We start from the raw sequence: 22,650 nt of genomic DNA, 5'->3' as shown, positions 1-22,650 counted from the left end.
CAGTTTATCTACATTATTAAATGCAATACATTTATACACTTATCACTTTAAAATATATTTAAAATGTATATAACGCGACTTGCGAACACGCGACGCCCGCAAAACAGGCGTCTACATCTACATAAGAATATAACTTATATATGTTATATTAAATAACAAAAAAAAAACATAAAAGACATCAAATGTTTTGAAGCAAGAAACTATTGGAGAATTAAATCAAGACCATATTAATAATTATTAATGAATTATTTCAAGACCATCATTAGCCAAATCGGGCCATTCTTGTTATAGCGAGAAAAACAGCATTCATTTATATATATAGCCAAAAGACATCAAATGTTTTGAAGCAAGAAACTATTGGAGAATTAAATCAAGACCATATTAATAATTATTAATGAATTATTTCAAGACCATCATTAGCCAAATCGGGCCATTCTTGTTATAGCGAGAAAAACAGCATTCATTTGTATATATAGCCAAAAGACATCAAATGTTTTGAAGCAAGAAACTATTGGAGAATTAAATCAAGACCATATTAATAATTATTAATGAATTATTTCAAGACCATCATTAGCCAAATCGGGCCATTCTTGTTATAGCGAGAAAAACAGCATTCATTTATATATATAGCCAAAAGACATCAAATGTTTTGATGCTAGTAACTATTGGAGAATTAAATCAAGTCCATATTAATAATTATCAAAGAATTATTTCAAGACCATCATTAGCCAAATCGGGCCATTCTTGTTATAGCGAGAAAAACAGCAATTCATTTATATATATATATATATATATAAAGCCAAAAGACATCAAATGTTTTGAAGCAAGAAACTATTGGAGAATTAAATCAAGACCATATTAATAATTATTAATGAATTATGTCAAGACTATCATAAGCCAAATCGGGCCATTCTTGTTATAGCGAGAAAAACAGCAATTCATTCATATATATATAAAGCCAAAAGACATTAAATGTTTTGATGCTAGTAACTATTGGAGAATTAAATCAAGTCCATATTAATAATTATCAAAGAATTATTTCAAGACCATCATTAGCCAAATCGGGCCATTCTTGTTATAGCGAGAAAAACAGCAATTCATTTATATATATATATATATATATAAAGCCAAAAGACATCAAATGTTTTGAAGCAAGAAACTATTGGAGAATTAAATCAAGACCATATTAATAATTATTAATGAATTATTTCAAGACCATCATTAGCCAAATCGGGCCATTCTTGTTATAGCGAGAAAAACAGCAATTCATTTATATGTATATTGTTACGAAGACGGGTCGACTACAATGTTTCTAGATTTTTTTTTTAGTTAGAGAACTTTTCAGCAAGCTGTAATATGATTTCTGACCGTTTCAGGAGAGGGTCAATCACATATTAGAAAATTGTAATTTTCATAATGTTACCCTAGTTTTCAGGAAGCTGAAACCTTTTTTCAGTCGGTTTCAGAACATGTGTAGTCGAGTAGTGCAGTTTTCAGGAGACCCGTTTTCAGGCGTTTTCAGGCCTAGTTATACCCCTTTGGTGAAGGAATATTCTAGACCGAACTTTCTAGGTGTGAGACAAGGACGAAATGATACGAGAGAGAGAGAGAGAAGATCAGAACTTTCTCGAAACTAGACGAGCACTCTAGAACGCCGTACGACAAGGACGGAGCAACGTGCGAAAGAGACAAAGAGTGCGAACGTTCTAGAATTGTGCAATCGCTACTCAGTAGCAAGCCCGCCTAGAAAGTTCTCGAATATTGTTTAGAATTATTCCCAGGGATATATAAGCGAGCCGAAACGCGACTAGTCACTTAGTTTTGAATGCGATTACAAGAGCGAAACACCGAAGCGATAAAAGTGAATATAAGTGATAAAGTACTGTGTGAAGTGTGCATAAGTGAAGTAATAAGTGATTGTTTTTGTGTGCTATAAGTGCATTTCTGCTATTAATTTGTGCCCATAAATTCCTCATTTGATTTACCAATAAATAAACCCTTGAAGAAATCCACGGCATTTTCTATCCGATCCCCTAGCTCGTAACATTTTGGTGTCAGAAGTGGGATAGAAACATGCCAATTACTCCAAGGGAGAATCAAGAGGAGTCTGTGGCAGAGTCTTCAGCTGCGGAGGGAGTGCAGACAAGGGCGCAATCAGCACGCGACGCCGCCCGGCGACAAAGTTTCGATGCGAACCGCGGGATGGGTGAAAGTAACGATGGCAACATCCTCCTTGCTCTGCAGCAAATGATGGAAGCACAGGCACGCCGTCAAGAAGAACAGACACGACAAATGATGGAAGAACAGGCACGCCGTCAGGAAGAACAGGCACGCCGTCAGTAAGAACAGGCACGCCGTCAGGAAGAACAGACACGCCAAATGATGGAAGAACAGGCACGCCGTCAAGAAGAACAGGCACGCCGTCAAGAAGAACAGGCACGCCGTCAAGACGAACATACACGCCAAATGATGGAAGAACAGGCTCAGACACGTCGCATGATAGAGGAGCAGGCACGACGTCAAGAGGAGCAGGCTCGCCGTATAGGAGAAAAACTTTGTGACCTGAAAATACAGGTAGATGAAAAGATCGAGAATTTGGAATCCAAGCAGGATAAACGTATCCTTGGATTAGAAAATGAAATCCAATGCCTGAAGACCTCTGGTGTTGTCACGACTGTAGCACCACCTGGAAATGTGAAAGTGCCTCCCTTTGATGGTACATCTTCTTGGGGCGCGTACAAGCTGCAGTTTGAGACTGTAGCAGAGTCAAACGGGTGGACTGACGATCAAGCTGTTACCGCCCTTATTCTGGGACTGCGTGACGAAGCCCTCTCCATATTAGATACCAAGAAAGGTAAGGTGACGTTGAAGCAACTGCTAGATGCCCTGGAATCACGGTATGGAGACGCACATTTAGAGCACGTTTACAGGGCTCAATTGAAAGATAGAATACAGCAGACAAATGAAAGTTTGCAAAAATGGGGACTTGAAATAGAGAAGCTGGTAAGGAAGGCCTACGCATCCTCACCAGATGTTGCAGACAAGATGTTGGTTCAAGCTTTTGTCGACGGTATTCGAGACCGTGAAATTCGAATGGCTGTGAACCTCGGTCACCATAAGGACCTTAAGGATGCTCTTGCTCATGCGTTGGAAGTGGAAGCATTTTGCAAGGATCATCGACCTTACCGCATTAGGGCTATCACGGAAAAAGCTAATGGTCAACGTGGGTCAACCTGTTACACCTGTGGGGAAGTAGGGCATATGAGGTTTTCGTGCCCTAAGAAAGACTTCCGAGGTGATGTGAAGGTTAGACGTGGGAATACCTTAGTCATCGACGGAGAAGTCAATGGAACTAAGTGTAACCTAACACTCGATACTGGAGCTTCACGAACAGTGATCAGATATCAGCTTTTGAAGACATTTTATAAAAGCCCTTCTAGAGGAATTGTACAGCTTGTGACGGCAACAGGTCAGCGCATAACCGATCGGGGAGAAGGTATCGCAACCTTCAAGATTGGTGGAAGTTTATACAGACACAAGGTTGTTCTTGCCGACATAGTAGATGACTGCATAATCGGATTAGACTTCATGAAGTATTATAAGTGTAAGATAGATCTGGAAAAAGGAATGTTCAAGTGTGGAGAGCAGGAAGTTTGTTTTAAAGGCAACTCTTCAAAAAGTGGTTATGACGCCTGTAGAGTAATCAATGTAGACGGACAGGCTAGTAATCAACAAGAGTGGAACGCAGTTCGAACAGTTCTGGATAACTATAAGGAAGCCCTGTCAATACTTCTATCAAAGGCAGAGGGACAATTAAAGAAATTTTCTGACATGTTATCTACTCATGAAAGAGAGCTAAGGAGTTCAGATGATGTGTCTCAAGGACCGTGCGATAAAGTTAACGAAGAGGATGGAAGGGATAATGAACCAGTGAGGATACTAAGAACGGATACCATTAGTCCAGATTGGTGTGGTAAATTAATTCAGGAAGAGCAACATCAAGATTCTGACATTAAACCCATTCTGGACTGGATGAAATCTTCAGCTGTCAAGCCGCAATGGAGTAAAGTTACATCTACAAGTAACACTACTAAGAGTTACTGGGCTCAATGGGATAGTTTAGTTCTACATAATGGAGTGTTATGTCGCAAATTGAAAAATGCTCAAGGCGATCATTTGCAGTTTGTTGTGCCAAGATTCAAGGTTCGCGACATATTAGAAATGTGTCATAGTGACTTGTCTAGTGGACATTTAGGAGTAAAACGGACTCTTATGAAGGTTAAGGAAATGTTTTATTGGATACATTATCGTGAAGATGTAGAAGACTGGATCAAGAAATGTAGAGCTTGTGCAGCTGTTAAGGATCCGCAGACTCGATGGGAAAAGATAATGGCCACCTATAAAGGGAGTAATGATGCTCGGGACGAGCATGTCTAAGGAGGGGGTAGTGTTACGAAGACGGGTCGACTACAATGTTTCTAGATTTTTTTTTTAGTTAGAGAACTTTTCAGCAAGCTGTAATATGATTTCTGACCGTTTCAGGAGAGGGTCAATCACATATTAGAAAATTGTAATTTTCATAATGTTACCCTAGTTTTCAGGAAGCTGAAACCTTTTTTCAGTCGGTTTCAGAACATGTGTAGTCGAGTAGTGCAGTTTTCAGGAGACCCGTTTTCAGGCGTTTTCAGGCCTAGTTATACCCCTTTGGTGAAGGAATATTCTAGACCGAACTTTCTAGGTGTGAGACAAGGACGAAATGATACGAGAGAGAGAGAGAGAAGATCAGAACTTTCTCGAAACTAGACGAGCACTCTAGAACGCCGTACGACAAGGACGGAGCAACGTGCGAAAGAGACAAAGAGTGCGAACGTTCTAGAATTGTGCAATCGCTACTCAGTAGCAAGCCCGCCTAGAAAGTTCTCGAATATTGTTTAGAATTATTCCCAGGGATATATAAGCGAGCCGAAACGCGACTAGTCACTTAGTTTTGAATGCGATTACAAGAGCGAAACACCGAAGCGATAAAAGTGAATATAAGTGAATATAAGTGATAAAGTACTGTGTGAAGTGTGCATAAGTGAAGTAATAAGTGATTGTTTTTGTGTGCTATAAGTGCATTTCTGCTATTAATTTGTGCCCATAAATTCCTCATTTGATTTACCAATAAATAAACCCTTGAAGAAATCCACGGCATTTTCTATCCGATCCCCTAGCTCGTAACAATATAAAGCCAAAAGACATCAAATGTTTTGAAGCTAGAAGCTATTGGAGAATTAAATATATTAATATATATAGCTTTTATTAGTAAATGTTAGTTTTTTTACCGGTTTTGTGATATTGTTTAAATATGTGAATAAAGTGTTTATTACCGTCGGTAGTGCTAGTAGGCATCAGTTTCAGTGTAAGGGCGTGTCCCGCGGCGTGGTTGGCCCTGAGTACGGCCGGTTCGCCCAACACGCGGATTTCGCCCGCGGACATTATGGCTATACGGTTGCAGAGAGCTTCCATCTCGTCCATACTGTAACAAGGAGTGCTTAGCCCTTACTTCTGTAGCTTAGTCTCAATATTCTAATTTACGGCTCGTACTTTTTCTTCGTCTACGACTAGTATTTTCAATATAGAAATAGCACTAAAACTTGGGTGGTTGGAGTAGTCTTCGTCACTTATCTTTATCTAAAGTGTCCTAGCTCTCATCCTTACATATATTGAACTATCTAGTGCAGCTTGCTCATACATACACTACATATATTATACAAATTCCCCTGACATTTATAACATAAAAACACAAATTTCAGTTCAATTGCTGGCAAGCTGTACATTGGTCCTTCGAGCCGAACCATAGTCAAAAAATGTTTCTTAATATAGGAAGTTTGAAAAGGCCTTTGAGAAGGTTTCATATAGACATTTTCAGAAAGTAGGAACGCCTTTAATGCGGACCCAGCATTCCCTACTACGATGTTTCTATGCTTACAAGTCACACAAGTATGAGTAATAATTTGAGATTCATACCTATGCGAAGTAATAATAAGCGACCGTCGCACCGCAGTTGCGCGTCTCAACGCTGCCCAGACACGTCTTCTCGCGGCAACGTCCACTCCCGCAGTGGGCTCGTCCAACAGAGTCACGGCGGCGTTGCCACATAAAGAAGCCGCGGTGGATAGACGGCGCGCACACCCACCGGAGTACCCACTGACTGGCTGGTCTGCATATTTCTCCAGCCCTGGTGGAATTTAATGGCGACGAATGTAAAAATTAATGCCTGGAGATAGAATAACATTTAAAAGATAGAGAATATTGATGATGTAATTTACATTAAGTACACACAAAACTAACTAACAGATAAGATTGTGAAGACTATTAATAATAAAAAAAATTCTGGAAAATATAAATTTAATTTATTAGGTCCTTACATATGAAATTGGCCGTACTGGCCTCTTTGACCTCAAATACCTAATCTTTGGTTAAGAATTTCAAATTCAAATTTGTACAGCTCAACATTGTGCTTCGATGACCGTCATTCATTTGTTTTTTTCTTGTGTTTTTTTTTCTGTTTGCGTCACTCATTTTACAAAATGGAAAACTTAAAGTATCGCATTATTTACGAGTACGAGTTCCGCCGTGGCACTAGTGCTGCGGAAACGACTCGAAGGGTGAATGATGTGTATGGCGGTCATGTTGCAAAAGAAAACACAGTTCGTTTTTGGTTCCAACGTTTTCGTTCTGGAAATTTCGACCTGCAGAACAAGCCCCGTGGACGGCCTGAGACCAAAGTTGATAATGAAGTATAGGCTATTGTGGAAGCGGATCCATCGCAAACCACGTCTGACTTAGCTGCAGGCTGCGGTGTTAGTGATAAAACTATTTTAATTCTCTTGAAGCAAATTGGGAAGATTAAAAAGCTTGAAAGGTGGGTACCTCACGAATTGACTGAAGCAAACCGGCAAACGCGCGTCGACTGCTGCGTTACATTACTGAACCGGCACATTAATGAAGGTATTTTAAACCGAATCATTACCTGTGATGAAAAATGGATTCTTTACGATAATCGGAAGCACTCAGCGCAATAGTTGGATCCTGGCCAGCCAGCCAAAACCTGCCCCAAGCGAAGATTAACCCCAAAAAAGTTACTTGTAAGCATTTGGTGGACTAGTGCCAGTATTGTTCATTGCAGTTTTCTCAAATCTGGCCAGACTATTACGGCTGATGTCTATTGTCAGCAATTGCAAACCATGATGGAAAAGCTAGCGGCTAAACAACCTAGGCTGGTCAATCGCTCCACGCCACTGCTGCTTCACGACAACGCTAGACCACACACTGCACAACAGACGGCTACCAAATTAGAAGAGCTTTAATTGGAATGTCTGAGATATCCTCCGTACTCTCCGGACCTTGCTCCAACAGATTACCATTTTTTTCGAAATTTGGACAACTTCTTGCAAGGGAAAAAATTTAACTCTGATGGGGCAGTCCAAATCGCCTTCACAGATTTTATTGATTCCCGTCCGACTGTTTTTTTAGTAAAGGGATCAATGAACTACCTATGAGATGGCAAAATTGCATAGAAAACAATGGTTCATACTTTGATTAATTAAATGTATTATATTTAGAAATATTCGACTTTTTGTTCCTCCCATATAAAACGCCAATTTCATATGTAAGGACCTAATATTTATTATACTTTTTCAGGAAGGGGTAGACAGAGATCACGGACTACTCTTACTAAGGTACATACATACCTCTTTCGATACATTCACATTCATGACATTCATCATGTATGCCCGTCGGGTATGGTAACTTTTCACTTAAGGAATTTTAGATTATAACAATATAAACCTCTAATAAATAACAAAAATGGTAAAATCACGAATACCTTCTTATGTACTGACCTACGGTATCAATCCAGGAGGCAACTTCATCATGTATATGTTCTTCATCGCGGCCTTGTAGCGTTAGCAACAGCGTGAGGTTTTCGCGGCCCGTCAGAAACTCGTCGAACCCGAAGAATTGCGGACAGTACCCCAAAGAACGTAAGTACTGAATTTGTGATAGAAAAAGTATATATTGAGTTATAAAGATAAAAAATTAACACAGCATCTTCTGTGGAAATTAATCATGTCATATGTCGATAAATAAGGAGAGATATTATTAATTTCATACCTCAGCCCTCGATTTGTCCATGTGATATCCGTTCCCAAATATCCGTCCCCTGGTGGGACATTCGCTTGAGGTAAGCATTTTAAATGTTGTTGATTTTCCCGCACCGTTCACCCCCAACAGGCCGAAACATTCACCTAAAAATATTTACAAGTTTTCACTTAAAATTTAAATACAAAAAACGTCTGACATTTTTATAGGAAATAAACACATTTACGTTAATATAATAATAATACAAAGCAAAATATACTCGTATCTGTGTAAAACCCCTTATTTGAAAATTTGCTTTACTGTTATGGGTAACGATTATTATTCGTTACTATTTAAACAATCCCAATCGATGCGTCCATGCGTTTGGATGTCTCTCTCCCTAAAACATGGCGAGGGGGCCGATGGCTGGCCATGCGTGATACTCGTGAATGGGTGCTACTTGTGGTAACTGGTCGTGCTTGAATTCGTGTATGCGGTGATGTTAATCATTTTTGACTATGTATTTGCGTGTCATTCCCACGAGAATGTATGTGCGTGCTCCTATTTCACCATGCTGCTGATAGAGGATCTTTGACAAGCTGAGACAAATCTTTGTTTTTAATTTATTCTATTATTATTTATTACTTAAGATGTCGTGTGGAACATGGTGTAATGGTTGCAGCTCGTTACAAATGTTGTCTAAAACAAAAAGAAAACTTGGCAAATTAAATGAGTGGCGGAGAGTTTATTGCCAGTTCTTCTCTTCCGTTCTACGCCATTGATTTGAGATCTGGCAGTAAATGTAAAATTAGAGGCATTTAATAAGTGTCATAAGTGTACATTGTTTTACATATATGAATGGTGGTACATGTCAGAGAGTGCAGATAGAAATGGCGGGATTTGGCGGAGTCCTATCACAAAATACACATAGAGATGATAGATATATAGAAAAAAAGTATCTGAAATATAAGGTACACCTATTTAGATCAAAAACAGACTGAAGAAATTAAAATTCAATATATAGGTTTGCGAAATTACACAAATACACCTATTTAGATTAAAAACAGACTGAAGAAATTAAAATTCAATACATAGGTTTGCGAAATTACACAAATACACCTATTTAGATTAAAAACAGACTGAAGAAATTAAAATTCAATATATAGGTTTGCGAAATTACACAAATACACCTATTTAGATTAAAAACAGACTGAAGAAATTTAAATTCAATACATAGGTTTGCGAAATTACACAAATACACCTATTTAGATTAAAAACAGACTGAAGAAACTAAAATTCAATATATAGGTTTGCGAAATTACACAAATACACCTATTTAGATTAAAAACAGACTGAAGAAATTAAAATTCAATATATAGGTTTGCGAAATTACACAAATACACCTATTTAGATTAAAAACAGACTGAAGAAATTAAAATTCAATATATAGGTTTGCGAAATTACACAAATACACCTATTTAGATTAAAAACAGACTGAAGAAATTAAAATTCAATACATAGGTTTGCGAAATTACACAAATACACCTATTTAGATTAAAAACAGACTGAAGAAATTAAAATTCAATACATAGGTTTGCGAAATTACACAAATACACCTATTTAGATTAAAAATAGACTGAAGAAATTAAAATTCAATACATAGGTTTGCGAAATTACACAAATACACCTATTTAGATTAAAAACAGACTGAAGAAATTTAAATTCAATACATAGGTTTGCGAAATTACACAAATACACCTATTTAGATTAAAAACAGACTTAAGAAACTAAAATTCAATATATAGGTTTGCGAAATTACACAAATACACCTATTTAGATTAAAAACAGACTGAAGAAATTAAAATTCAATATATAGGTTTGCGAAATTACACAAATACACCTATTTAGATTAAAAACAGACTGAAGAAATTTAAATTCAATATATAGGTTTGCGAAATTACACAAATACACCTATTTAGATTAAAAACAGACTGAAGAAATTTAAATTCAATATATAGGTTTGCGAAATTACACAAATACACCTATTTAGATTAAAAACAGACTGAAGAAATTAAAATTCAATATATAGGTTTGCGAAATTACACAAATACACCTATTTAGATTAAAAACAGACTGAAGAAATTAAAATTCAATATATAGGTTTGCGAAATTACACAAATACACCTATTTAGATTAAAAACAGACTGAAGAAATTAAAATTCAATATATAGGTTTGCGAAATTACACAAATACACCTATTTAGATTAAAAACAGACTGAAGAAATTAAAATTCAATATATAGGTTTGCGAAATTACACAAATACACCTATTTAGATTAAAAACAGACTAAAGAAATTAAAATTCAATATATAGGTTTGCGAAATTACTAATACAAAAGTATTTTTCTACTCCGTGATTACTTTATGTTCTGTTTTTTCATAATATACACCACGGCAAATTTACAAGATTCAAATGGTATATTATCCTTTTGAGAAACAATTTGATAACATTAATGAAAATCTTTGTTTATGTTGTAATACAATGCATGGTCACTGTGATCACAGACTACAAAACGGTTTATATTATAGAATGATCAGCCACAGAGTAAAGATAGTATAAGCAGAAAATGGAATCTTTGTAATTAACGACTCACCTTTTTGGACCGAGAAGCTGACCCCTTTGACAGCAACGCACGGCTTGGGGAAATGCAAATATTTCTTGTGAATATCATCAACCAACATCGCATCGCGGATGTCTCGGGATGCTGTATCATAAATGTATTAATGTATTTTAATAACACATAGCTATTCCAGGCAAAATGTTTAATGATATAATTGTTTTAAAGAACTCGGAAACACATTCCTAAATAGTTTTTAAGAGGTCAAAAATGATATTTTTTTATAAACCATACCAATATATAGGTTAGTAAAAAAACATTATAAAATGTGTTTTTTTTATTATTTAAATTGAGCTGTTATCTAATAAACAAATACATCATAATGCGATTAGTATGTAATGATCAGAGCGGTTTGCGTATCGAAAGAATTTTCTTTATAGTCTATGACATTGGGATTTTTATTAGCTGAAAATTTTTAGCGAGATTCGCGCGATACATTTATCAATTATTTTATTATATTAGATTTTTTTTATTTTTGGTTATTATTATAGTCTATAACTAGATTCTATATCTATATTTTAACCAAAACCATATTTATTTATAAAAATTGTTGCCTAGCGGTTTTTCTATAGTAATGATATGAAGCTTACGTAAATCAATGGCCTTGTTCACGTAGCACTTTTCAGCGCAAACCATTTGGTCCACATTAGTACTGGTTTCTGGAGAGTATGACGAATTGAATAAGCGATCTATCCAGCACATGAAGACACCTTTTTCAAAGGCTATCACCAATGACTGCAAATTTAAAAAGTTGGTTAAACAAACAAATGGCGCTACAACTTTTTTACTTAATTTTTTACTAGGCTTCTTATTTTTGTATCTGTTCGTGGTCATTTATTTTTCGCACACGCTCTTGATTTTTAGGTCAATTTTTTAAATTATTTGATTGATTTCATGTTTTATGGATAAATACAGTCAAAACCGATGTCGTTATATCAGATTTTGACTGTATAAATGAAAAAAGCATCCAACAATAAGTCACAAAGCACCACTTCCAGGTTACCTGCGTGCACGCACACATACGTGCAGAACAAGCAAGAACAGTTTTTATTGTTGCGTGCGAGTAGAGCTTCAATAATATTGTTACGAAGACGGGTCGACTGCAATGTTTCTAGGTTTTTCCACTACTTAGAGAACTTTTCAGCAGGCTGTAATATGATTTCTGACCGTTTCAGGAGAGGGTCAATCACATATTAGAAAATTGTAATTTTCATAATGTTACCCTAGTTTTCAGGAAGCTAAAACCTTTTTTCAGTCAGTTTCAGAACATGTGTAGTCGATTGGTGCAGTTTTCAGGAGACCCGTTTTCAGGCGTTTTCAGGCCTAGGTATACCACTTTGATGAAGGAATATTCTAGACCGAACTTTCTAGGTGTGAGACAAGGACGAAATGATACGAGAGAGAGAGAGAGAAGATCAGAACTTTTTCGAAACTAGACTGAGAACTCTAGAACGCCGTACGACAAGAACGGAGCAACGTGCGAAAGAGACAAAGAGTGCGGACGTTCTAGAATTGTGCAATCGCTACTCAGTAGCAAGCCCGCCTAGAAAGTTCTCGAATATTGTTTAGAATTATTCCCAGGGATATATAAGGGAGCCGAAACGCGACTAGTCGCCTTTAGTTTGGAATGCGATAACAAGAGAGGAACACCGAAGCGATAAAGTGAATACAAGTGATAAAGTACTGTGTGAAGTGTGCATAATTGAAGTAATTAGTGACTGTGTTTTTGTGTGTTATAAGTGCATTTCTGCAATTAATTTGTGCCCATAAATTCCTCATTGATCTCATTGACATCTTATTTTTAGCTTTCAATGAGATTGATAGTATTAAAATCTTGCCTTGGCATGCTTTTAACAAACTACTTGTAACATTTGAAGAACTTACCATATAAAATATGATTTGCCCAATAAAAATTAGCACGAAGATAAATGGCGATGTATCTTCAAAGGAGAAATAGTTCAGCGACTTTTCGTTTAATTCTGAAATGTAAGATGAGTCGAGTCTTTACCGAGCCAAAGGCAAAACTACCTTGTTTATATTAAAAAAAATGTAATAATGTAAAAATGAAATATATTTTTTTTCATCCGATATCGAACTCAGAGGACAGAGTTTACTTTCTTTATTATTATATAAGTGAGGCAAATGGGGAGGAGGCTCACCTGATGTTAAGTGGTACCGCCGTCCAAAGACATTCATATTGCCAGAGGCAAGTGCGTTGCCGACTTTAAAAAAATAGGTATACTCGTTTCTTGAAGGATCCTAAGCTAGTCCTGGTGCGCGGCAAAAACTGCCTTTAAAAATGTCGAGGTGATATGATGCTAAGCCACCAAAGAAATTTCTTTCTATTGATATAGTATCAGTATAAAAATAGGTAAAAGTAAGTTTCTATTAGAAGTAGTTTTGTGAATGAGACGTTGCCGGACTTACCGCAACATTTTTTGACATCGAACTTTGAATCTGGAACTATTAGACTTGGGCATTTGTCCTTATTGAGATCACAGTACGCGTTCACGCGTGCGATGTTGCCGGCCCGCTTTATTGCCATTGCAAACGTATGGGGCGGCATCGTATAGGCAACAAATGTTAGGAGGATGTCGGCATAACCCGGTATAGAGTCTTCAAAGAATTCAGCTCCAGACTGTATCGCTGGTGTGATGAGACCTGAAAATTTGCTAAATTAATACGTAAAAACTACACCCATTCACCAGCGGCCTGAATCAGTCTGTACCACAAATCCCCGTTAACAAAGACTGAGTTCACAGTAGCGAAATTGTGTAATTTAATTTATGTAACTTTTTCGACATTATGGTATTGGCTTAGTACTGTAAGGATAGTGAATGTATTATAATAAATAAATAAATTAAGTTCGGAGGCGGTTGTTGTAAATATGCTCAAATATATGTTAAATCCAACACTTTGTTTGAAGCTGGGTGTCAACTGGCTTGAATTGTTTAAAACATGAGCTTATAACAAAAATAAAATGATGGGGTTGCGATGCTAACAAAATATTAACTTGGCTTATTAAACGGTTCTTAAAGCTAAGTGACCTTTTTGGATAATATCATAAACGAGAATATTAATTACAATTTATGAGTGTGGAAAAAACTAGTGCTCATGTTGGCTTCAAGTGTGTGATGATTGATTGGCTTACGTTTCCAATTATTCAACACAATATATCTTAACTAATGTTAGATTGCATATAACGGTTAATATTATTTTTAATGTTGAATTTACACAATACGAGAATACCATTAAATAATTGTATACAAAAAATTATTAAGTTAATAATTTTTTAAAAATTTTGGCTCAACAAAGCTCGACATTTTGAAAATCCAGATGAAAATATTTATTAATGAACAATACTCACCAAAAACAAACAGAAACGCGATAAGAATGGCGGCGGATCCGCGCTCTGCGAAGAAAAAGCTCACGGAATAGACAAAACTCAGTAGCGCCACCACGCTCAGGAACATTATCAGGAACAATGTACCTGTAACGAGAACAGTGTTGGCCTAGTGGCTTCAATGGGCAACTGACATCCGTAAGATCGTAAGTTTACGGGCGCTACAGCCTTTTAAGTCTGGGCCTCAGATATTTGCATCTGTCCCGCGATAAGTAGGCGATCAACCATCTGTGCCTGACACACGCCTTCGACTTTTTCGTTCTAAAGTATGCCGTTAGACTTCTGTATCGTAACCATGTTGTTTCTTATAGCCAAGTATGTGCCTTAGACGAGCTGGTTGTTTCACTAAGTTTTCCTTCACCGTATAACCAAGTATTACGTAACGAATTTTGGGGGGGGGGGGAAGGGGTCCCTCTTGTAAAACATTACTATGCGGGGCGGAGATTGAATACAATGGTAAGTTTTAGGTATAAAGAGTCACTGGGTGTGGTCACGAAACGTTTTACTATTGGATGCAGAAAACGTTAAGTGCGTTTCATGAAGAGGGGGGGGGGGGGAAATCAAGAATCTCACACACAAGAGAACGGCCTTATTTATACGCGTTTTATCACAACGATTTTTCAATAAGACCAAATTTCAAAAAACTTTTAAAACTTAAACTTCTATCTATGTTAGAGATGATCTTATTAAGTTTTAATTTAATAAAAACATATAATATAAATAAAGACTCAATGCATCATTTATTTCATAATATACTTAAGAATTTTAAACATTTTCTCACCAAGAAAGTCCGGATTGTTAATGGTTTCATCCCGATCCAGAGCGACACAGGCCACCAAAGTAGGTATCACCAGTACCAGAGTGTATAGAGTCACGTACGATATTAACGACGAGAGCCAATAGACCAGAGGTGAACACCCCGACATTATGTGTATGTGTCGAGTACTACTTTCTCGCTCTTTGCATACGAGGCCCACCGCATTCATAACTGTAGCTGCGATAACTAAAAGAGGAATTATTTGTTAATATTCTTCTCATCAGCCACTGCGAATATTTTAATTTGAGAGCTAGAGAGAGTTCTAGAGAGTCTAGTACTCTCTCTCGAACTCTAGAGCTATAAAGAGACAGAGAGAGAGAGAGAGATAGAGCGCTAGAACTAGTTTTTAAATTCCAATTCTCAAATCAACGTAGAACAGACGAGAAAAGCTGGCATCATACATTACTGGCCCCGTCACGCTTTTAAATTGCCAAGTTTTTTTTTACAAATTGTTAGTAAAAAATACATGTTAGTTAATTATTGTTAATAAACAATAAATAAGAAATCCAAACTTTTAACCTCTATCAGCAAGGCACGGCAATGTAAGTGACATTACTGTGAGAACAAAATGCAAACGCTATTTATTACCTTGTTAATCGTTATTTATAACAAAGGAATATTAAAATGAAAACCGCAAAAACAGAAAACTAATATCGTATAATAACAGTAAAGTTTCTCTTGCCTCTGGTATATAAAATAATCTATATTTGCCAGAAGTGGCATGAATGTCAATTATTAAACAATTTAAAAGTACTTAGTATTGTATTTGGTTCACATAGCTTTTACACATTGAAAGAAAACAATTTTTTAGCCGGATTAAAGCAATTATTATAAACTTATAATTAATTACATAATTTTAAATTTCAATTGGCCGACGTTCCACGTGCTATATAAGTTTATAATAATACAAATAGCTTTAATCCGGTTAAAAAATTGTTTTCTTTAAAACTCACCAAAAACGATGAAGGCACTCCATATGAAGATGTTACCCATCTCCTTCGGTTCGACAATCTCCGCAGTCCTTAGTTGCGGCGCTTCCAGAGGATAATTAATGGTGGACAAGGTCACACCATCACCCCAAGGCAACAGATGACTCGCGAGCAAATTGGTTAGAACGTTCATGGCTACGGGTGCCGCGTGACGTACACGAGTCGTAAACAAAATCTGAAATAAATAAATTCTTTTAAATATACAATTGGCGCTACGACCTTGTTAGGTCTTGGCTTCGGATTTCTGTATGTTTCATGATTATTAATGAAAGTAGTGGAAGTAGGGGATCACCATCCTGTGATTGACACACGCCAACGACTTTTTGGGTCTAGGCATGGCGGTTTCCTCACCATATATTCAAAACTAGTGGAAGTAAGGGATCACCATTCTGTGATTGACACACGAAAACGACTTTTTGGGGTTAGGCAAGGCGGTTTCCTCACCATACATTCAAAACTAGTGGAAGTAAGGGATCACCATACTGTGATTGTCACACGAAAACGACTTTTTGGGGTTAGGCAAGGCGGTTTCCTCACCATACATTCAAAACTAGTGGAAGTAAGGGATCACCATTCTGTGATTGACACACGAAAACGACTTTTTGGGGTTAGGCAAGGCGGTTTCCTCACCATACATTCAAAACTAGTGGAAGTAAGGGATCACCATTCTGTGATTGACACACGAAAACGACTTTTTGGGGTTAGGCAAGGCGGTTTCCTCACCATACATTCAAAACTAGTGGAAGTAAGGGATCACCATACTGTGATTGACACACGAAAACGACTTTTTGGGGTTAGGCAAGGCGGTTTCCTCACCATACATTCAAAACTAGTGGAAGTAAGGGATCACCATTCTGTGATTGACACACGAAAACGACTTTTTGGGGTTAGGCAAGGCGGTTTCCTCACCATACATTCAAAACTAGTGGAAGTAAGGGATCACCATTCTGTGATTGACACACGAAAACGACTTTTTGGGGTTAGGCAAGGCGGTTTCCTCACCATACATTCAAAACTAGTGGAAGTAAGGGATCACCATTCTGTGATTGACACACGAAAACGACTTTTTGGGGTTAGGCAAGGCGGTTTCCTCACCATACATTCAAAACTAGTGGAAGTAAGGGATCACCATACTGTGATTGACACACGAAAACGACTTTTTGGGGTTAGGCAAGGCGGTTTCCTCACCATACATTCAAAACTAGTGGAAGTAAGGGATCACCATTCTGTGATTGACACACGAAAACGACTTTTTGGGGTTAGGCAAGGCGGTTTCCTCACCATACATTCAAAACTAGTGGAAGTAAGGGATCACCATTCTGTGATTGACACACGAAAACGACTTTTTGGGGTTAGGCAAGGCGGTTTCCTCACCATACATTCAAAACTAGTGGAAGTAAGGGATCACCATACTGTGATTGACACACGAAAACGACTTTTTGGGGTTAGGCAAGGCGGTTTCCTCACCATACATTCAAAACTAGTGGAAGTAAGGGATCACCATTCTGTGATTGACACACGAAAACGACTTTTTGGGGTTAGGCAAGGCGGTTTCCTCACCATACATTCAAAACTAGTGGAAGTAAGGGATCACCATTCTGTGATTGACACACGAAAACGACTTTTTAGGGTTAGGCAAGGCGGTTTCCTCACCATACATTCAAAACTAGTGGAAGTAAGGGATCACCATTCTGTGATTGACACACGAAAACGACTTTTTGGGGTTAGGCAAGGCGGTTTCCTCACCATACATTCAAAACTAGTGGAAGTAAGGGATCACCATACTGTGATTGACACACGAAAACGACTTTTTGGGGTTAGGCAAGGCGGTTTCCTCACCATACATTCAAAACTAGTGGAAGTAAGGGATCACCATTCTGTGATTGACACACGAAAACGACTTTTTGGGGTTAGGCAAGGCGGTTTCCTCACCATACATTCAAAACTAGTGGAAGTAAGGGATCACCATTCTGTGATTGACACACGAAAACGACTTTTTGGGGTTAGGCAAGGCGGTTTCCTCACCATACATTCAAAACTAGTGGAAGTAAGGGATCACCATACTGTGATTGACACACGAAAACGACTTTTTGGGGTTAGGCAAGGCGGTTTCCTCACCATACATTCAAAACTAGTGGAAGTAAGGGATCACCATTCTGTGATTGACACACGAAAACGACTTTTTGGGGTTAGGCAAGGCGGTTTCCTCACCATACATTCAAAACTAGTGGAAGTAAGGGATCACCATTCTGTGATTGACACACGAAAACGACTTTTTAGGGTTAGGCAAGGCGGTTTCCTCACCATACATTCAAAACTAGTGGAAGTAAGGGATCACCATTCTGTGATTGACACACGAAAACGACTTTTTGGGGTTAGGCAAGGCGGTTTCCTCACCATACATTCAAAACTAGTGGAAGTAAGGGATCACCATACTGTGATTGACACACGAAAACGACTTTTTGGGGTTAGGCAAGGCGGTTTCCTCACCATACATTCAAAACTAGTGGAAGTAAGGGATCACCATTCTGTGATTGACACACGAAAACGACTTTTTGGGGTTAGGCAAGGCGGTTTCCTCACCATACATTCAAAACTAGTGGAAGTAAGGGATCACCATTCTGTGATTGACACACGAAAACGACTTTTTGGGGTTAGGCAAGGCGGTTTCCTCACCATACATTCAAAACTAGTGGAAGTAAGGGATCACCATACTGTGATTGACACACGAAAACGACTTTTTGGGGTTAGGCAAGGCGGTTTCCTCACCTTACATTCAAAACTAGTGGAAGTAAGGGATCACCATTCTGTGATTGACACACGAAAACGACTTTTTGGGGTTAGGCAAGGCGGTTTCCTCACCATACATTCAAAACTAGTGGAAGTAAGGGATCACCATACTGTGATTGACACACGAAAACGACTTTTTGGGGTTAGGCAAGGCGGTTTCCTCACCATACATTCAAAACTAGTGGAAGTAAGGGATCACCATTCTGTGATTAACACACGAAAACGACTTTTTGGGGTTAGGCAAGGCGGTTTCCTCACCATACATTCAAAACTAGTGGAAGTAAGGGATCACCATCCTGTGATTGACACACGAAAACGACTTTTTGGGGTTAGGCAAGGCGGTTTCCTCACCATACATTCAAAACTAGTGGAAGTAAGGGATCACCATCCTGTGATTAACACACGAAAACGACTTTTTGGGGTTAGGCAAGGCGGTTTCCTCACCATACATTCAAAACTAGTGGAAGTAAGGGATCACCATCCTGTGATTGACACACGAAAACGACTTTTTGGGGTTAGGCAAGGCGGTTTCCTCACCATACATTCAAAACTAGTGGAAGTAAGGGATCACCATCCTGTTATTAACACACGAAAACGACTTTTTGGGGTTAGGCAAGGCGGTTTCCTCACCATACATTCAAAACTAGTGGAAGTAAGGGATCACCATCCTGTGATTAACACACGAAAACGACTTTTTGGGTCTAGGCGAGGCGGTTTCCTCACAACACACTGTTTTCCTTTACCGTTTGAGCGAATGTTAAATGCGTATATTGACGTCCATTGGTGCAGCCTTGGACCTGAAGGAAGAGGCCCTGAAGCCACTAGGTCAACACTGCTTGAAAAAAACCTACTTTAGAAAATATTATTTGATAAAATATGTTAATTAGTCTTTAAAGAGAATTAAATATAAAGCGATTATTTATCATATATAAGATAAAATCCCCATAATTTATAATAATATATTCAATTATTGGTGAATACGTTCACTTTTGAACGTTAATATTTTTTTAAATAATTTATGAATTATATGGCAAGTTATTAAAATTTTGCAAACAGTCTTACCTTAGCGTCGGTTTCATTAAGTTCCAATCCAACGATATACTTGTTATAATCCAACTGGTCTCGTTTGCTGATACGCAAAATATCTGAAAAATATTGAAATTTCAATATGTTTATTACTTAAAATTCAAGGTTATGTATTCTTCACACGCTTGAGACTATCTCATTGTAACCTATTGTTATAACTGGACTTAACGCACAACGGAACAAACCTAACTGCGGAAGTTCACATTATCACACTACGAAAAATGTTTTTTTTTGTGTATGTGTATGTGTTCGATTCCACCAAAATAGCGTACATTTGTTTACAAACATTTTGTGCAAGCAGGTATCGCGTATGGCTTGTGTCTCCACCGGCATTGCTGTGTGTAACTTTTGAGAGTGCACAGTATTTCACACTTGTTCACTGAGATGATTTTCAGCCGCCTGTTGCTAATATGAACGGACAGGAAAATGTTGTGCATTTTGCTGCAACCTGTGTGTTATTGTATTGTGCGAGCACAATACAATGTTTTCGCCTTGATAGCTTTAGCAATACTGAGTTCGCGAACAACGAGTGTGTGCACGTCGACACGAGTTCACTGCTTGTATCGTGCGCGCACAAAAGTACACAGTTGAACGCGAACTTTGCCGGAATATTTGCGCACAATGTATTATTTACATTAATATTTGTGCCGTACGCTGTGCAACACTCTGCCGCACAGTTTATTAAACAAGTGGAATCGTACCTAAACAAAACGTAAAAATTAATTAAAAATAAAACAACGTCAACAAGCGGCAATTGTTTTTTTAACGAATTAATATTATTAATATAATACATCGTATTAATAAAAAACTCGCAAAATATACGAAAAACTAAGTAACTCAATATTATAAGTTTGGTCATGCTTAGGGGTTTCGGGTTTATTTTGATGTATTAAAGATTACGACTTTTATAATTAGGTGGACAACGTGCAATATTGAACACACCAAAAACTTGCTTTCATCTTCACAGTCGTGGCATAGGACATTTTGACCTGTAATAAAAGAAGGTGACGAAATCTAGATGCAAAAATCAGTATTCCAGACGTAATATTTGCTGCTACCCTCGTAAGTTTCTAAGAAACCATAAATAAAATAGTAAAGCTATTTTATTACTTCAGGGCTTTACATTAATCGCAAAATTACAAATTTAAAAACTTACTGGCAGCTACATCGTCTGCTCCTTCAAAGTCGACTTTCGGATAGGCGTCACTAAGGCTTCGTAAGCTATAAGACTTGTCCACTTTATAAAGAACCCGCGAATTCGGCAAATCCTGATACATGTCGAGGTTCATAGTCGCTGGTGGGTTCTGTTCTTCGACGGTTTTATCATTGTTACTCATATGCGTTATACCGCATATAAAGAATATGGGTAGAATAATTTGCTGAAAAATAAATTAATACAAATCATGACTTGCAGATGGAGGGTTGAAATTGAAATAATCATACTAACAAATATAGTAGAATCAGCAATACAGAATCAGTAATATGTATTTATGTTAATAATATGTATTTTTTTTATTATTTCTCCGTAAAACATAAAATCTATTGCGGATTTTGATTAACAGTAAATCAAGGCAAATCACAGACCATTATTCATTTCATCTTAACATCGTAATTTAAGATTGGCTAAGCTTTGTTAAATTATCTATAATTAATTTTTCGTTTAAATTTCCAGTTTTATTTTTCTATTTGCGTTTGTTTTTTTTCTATTTTGTTTAGATGTGTATGTGGTTAAAATTTGTATTTATCTTGTGTTTTAAGGCATGCATCTTGTTTTAGAACTTATATATACACAAGATAAAATAATTACAAGACACCTCACAAGTCAAATCAGCATGGAAAGGTCAAAATATAATTCAAGTTAAGGCCCTATGCGCTGGCATGCGCTGGCAATGCGTGCTGACGCATTGCTGTGTCAGTGTCTCGGGGTGGACTGCGGTACACAATGGAGAGCTGGAGCGCTGAGACGCGCCGGCCCGTATTAACAATTAGTTATTTAAAACCTTAAATTGTAATTTTATCATTTTTTTTTTCTAAAATGGATTTCTTGGGTTGTGATAAAATATATCGTGTAAATTTCAAAATAATGTTCTATATACATTGTCGTCATAAAATGAATTCAAAGTGTCAAAAATTTGCTACGTTTCTTTTTTTTCTATCGAGCGAAGTTATTTAAATCGTGTATCGATCTGTCAAAATGGATACATAAACTACTCAACTCCACCATATATTTTTTCCATTCGCCATACTTCAAGAAACGATGACAAAAAATGGCAAGAAACAATGTACTTTTTTGGAGTTGTGCGACCGTATAGGCCCTTAAATCCTTTCGATTAACAGGTATGTCAACGCTTATAACAAATGGCTTTGGTTGGTTTAGCTGGTCTTCGGTACAATAATACACTCTACATAGCATTACACCCACCCTCGATAACGACAATTAAATAGACTGGATCGTCTCCAAAATTTCTGTATCAGATTTATATTCGGTCTAAGAAAGTACGATCATATCTCTGCGTTCCGTAAGCGGCTAGGCTGGTTGCCAATTCGTCAGCGACGTGATGCTCATGTTCTTCATCTCCTATATTCCATCCTGTTCAACCCTAAAGCCCCTTCCTATCTCAAAAATGATTTCAATTTTTTGGGAGCCCATAACTATAGCTTACGCTCTTCCGAAAAGTATACCCTTGAAATCCCATCTCATAACTCCTCCTTTCATGGCGATTCCTTTGAGGTCTCCGCAGTTAGGCTATGGAATTCACTTCCC

The 22,650-nt window shown here is 37.4% G+C and overlaps 1 protein-coding gene across 1 annotated transcript in view; it reads right to left on the bottom strand.

Moving 5' to 3' along the window:
• LOC123716721 (retinal-specific phospholipid-transporting ATPase ABCA4-like) overlaps window positions 1–22,650 on the bottom strand; it is a 41,264-nt gene that overhangs the window by 3,017 nt on the left and 15,597 nt on the right. The window contains exons 18-30 of the mRNA XM_045672587.1: window positions 21,043–21,265; window positions 19,863–19,945; window positions 15,975–16,185; window positions 14,986–15,207; window positions 14,169–14,291; window positions 13,229–13,462; window positions 12,686–12,780; window positions 11,392–11,536; window positions 10,778–10,888; window positions 8,158–8,291; window positions 7,887–8,034; window positions 6,010–6,220; window positions 5,370–5,518 (exon numbers count right to left, since the gene is read on the bottom strand). Coding sequence (XP_045528543.1) covers window positions 5,370–5,518; window positions 6,010–6,220; window positions 7,887–8,034; window positions 8,158–8,291; window positions 10,778–10,888; window positions 11,392–11,536; window positions 12,686–12,780; window positions 13,229–13,462; window positions 14,169–14,291; window positions 14,986–15,207; window positions 15,975–16,185; window positions 19,863–19,945; window positions 21,043–21,265 — 2,089 coding nt within the window. The remainder of the gene's footprint in view (window positions 1–5,369; window positions 5,519–6,009; window positions 6,221–7,886; window positions 8,035–8,157; window positions 8,292–10,777; window positions 10,889–11,391; window positions 11,537–12,685; window positions 12,781–13,228; window positions 13,463–14,168; window positions 14,292–14,985; window positions 15,208–15,974; window positions 16,186–19,862; window positions 19,946–21,042; window positions 21,266–22,650) is intronic.

Source organism: Pieris brassicae, chromosome 11 (assembly GCF_905147105.1).
Source record: "Pieris brassicae chromosome 11, ilPieBrab1.1, whole genome shotgun sequence".
Classification (NCBI taxonomy): Eukaryota; Metazoa; Arthropoda; class Insecta; order Lepidoptera; family Pieridae; genus Pieris; species Pieris brassicae.
Note: the sequence above shows the minus strand (reverse complement) of the source record. Positions and strands in the feature narration are given on the sequence as shown.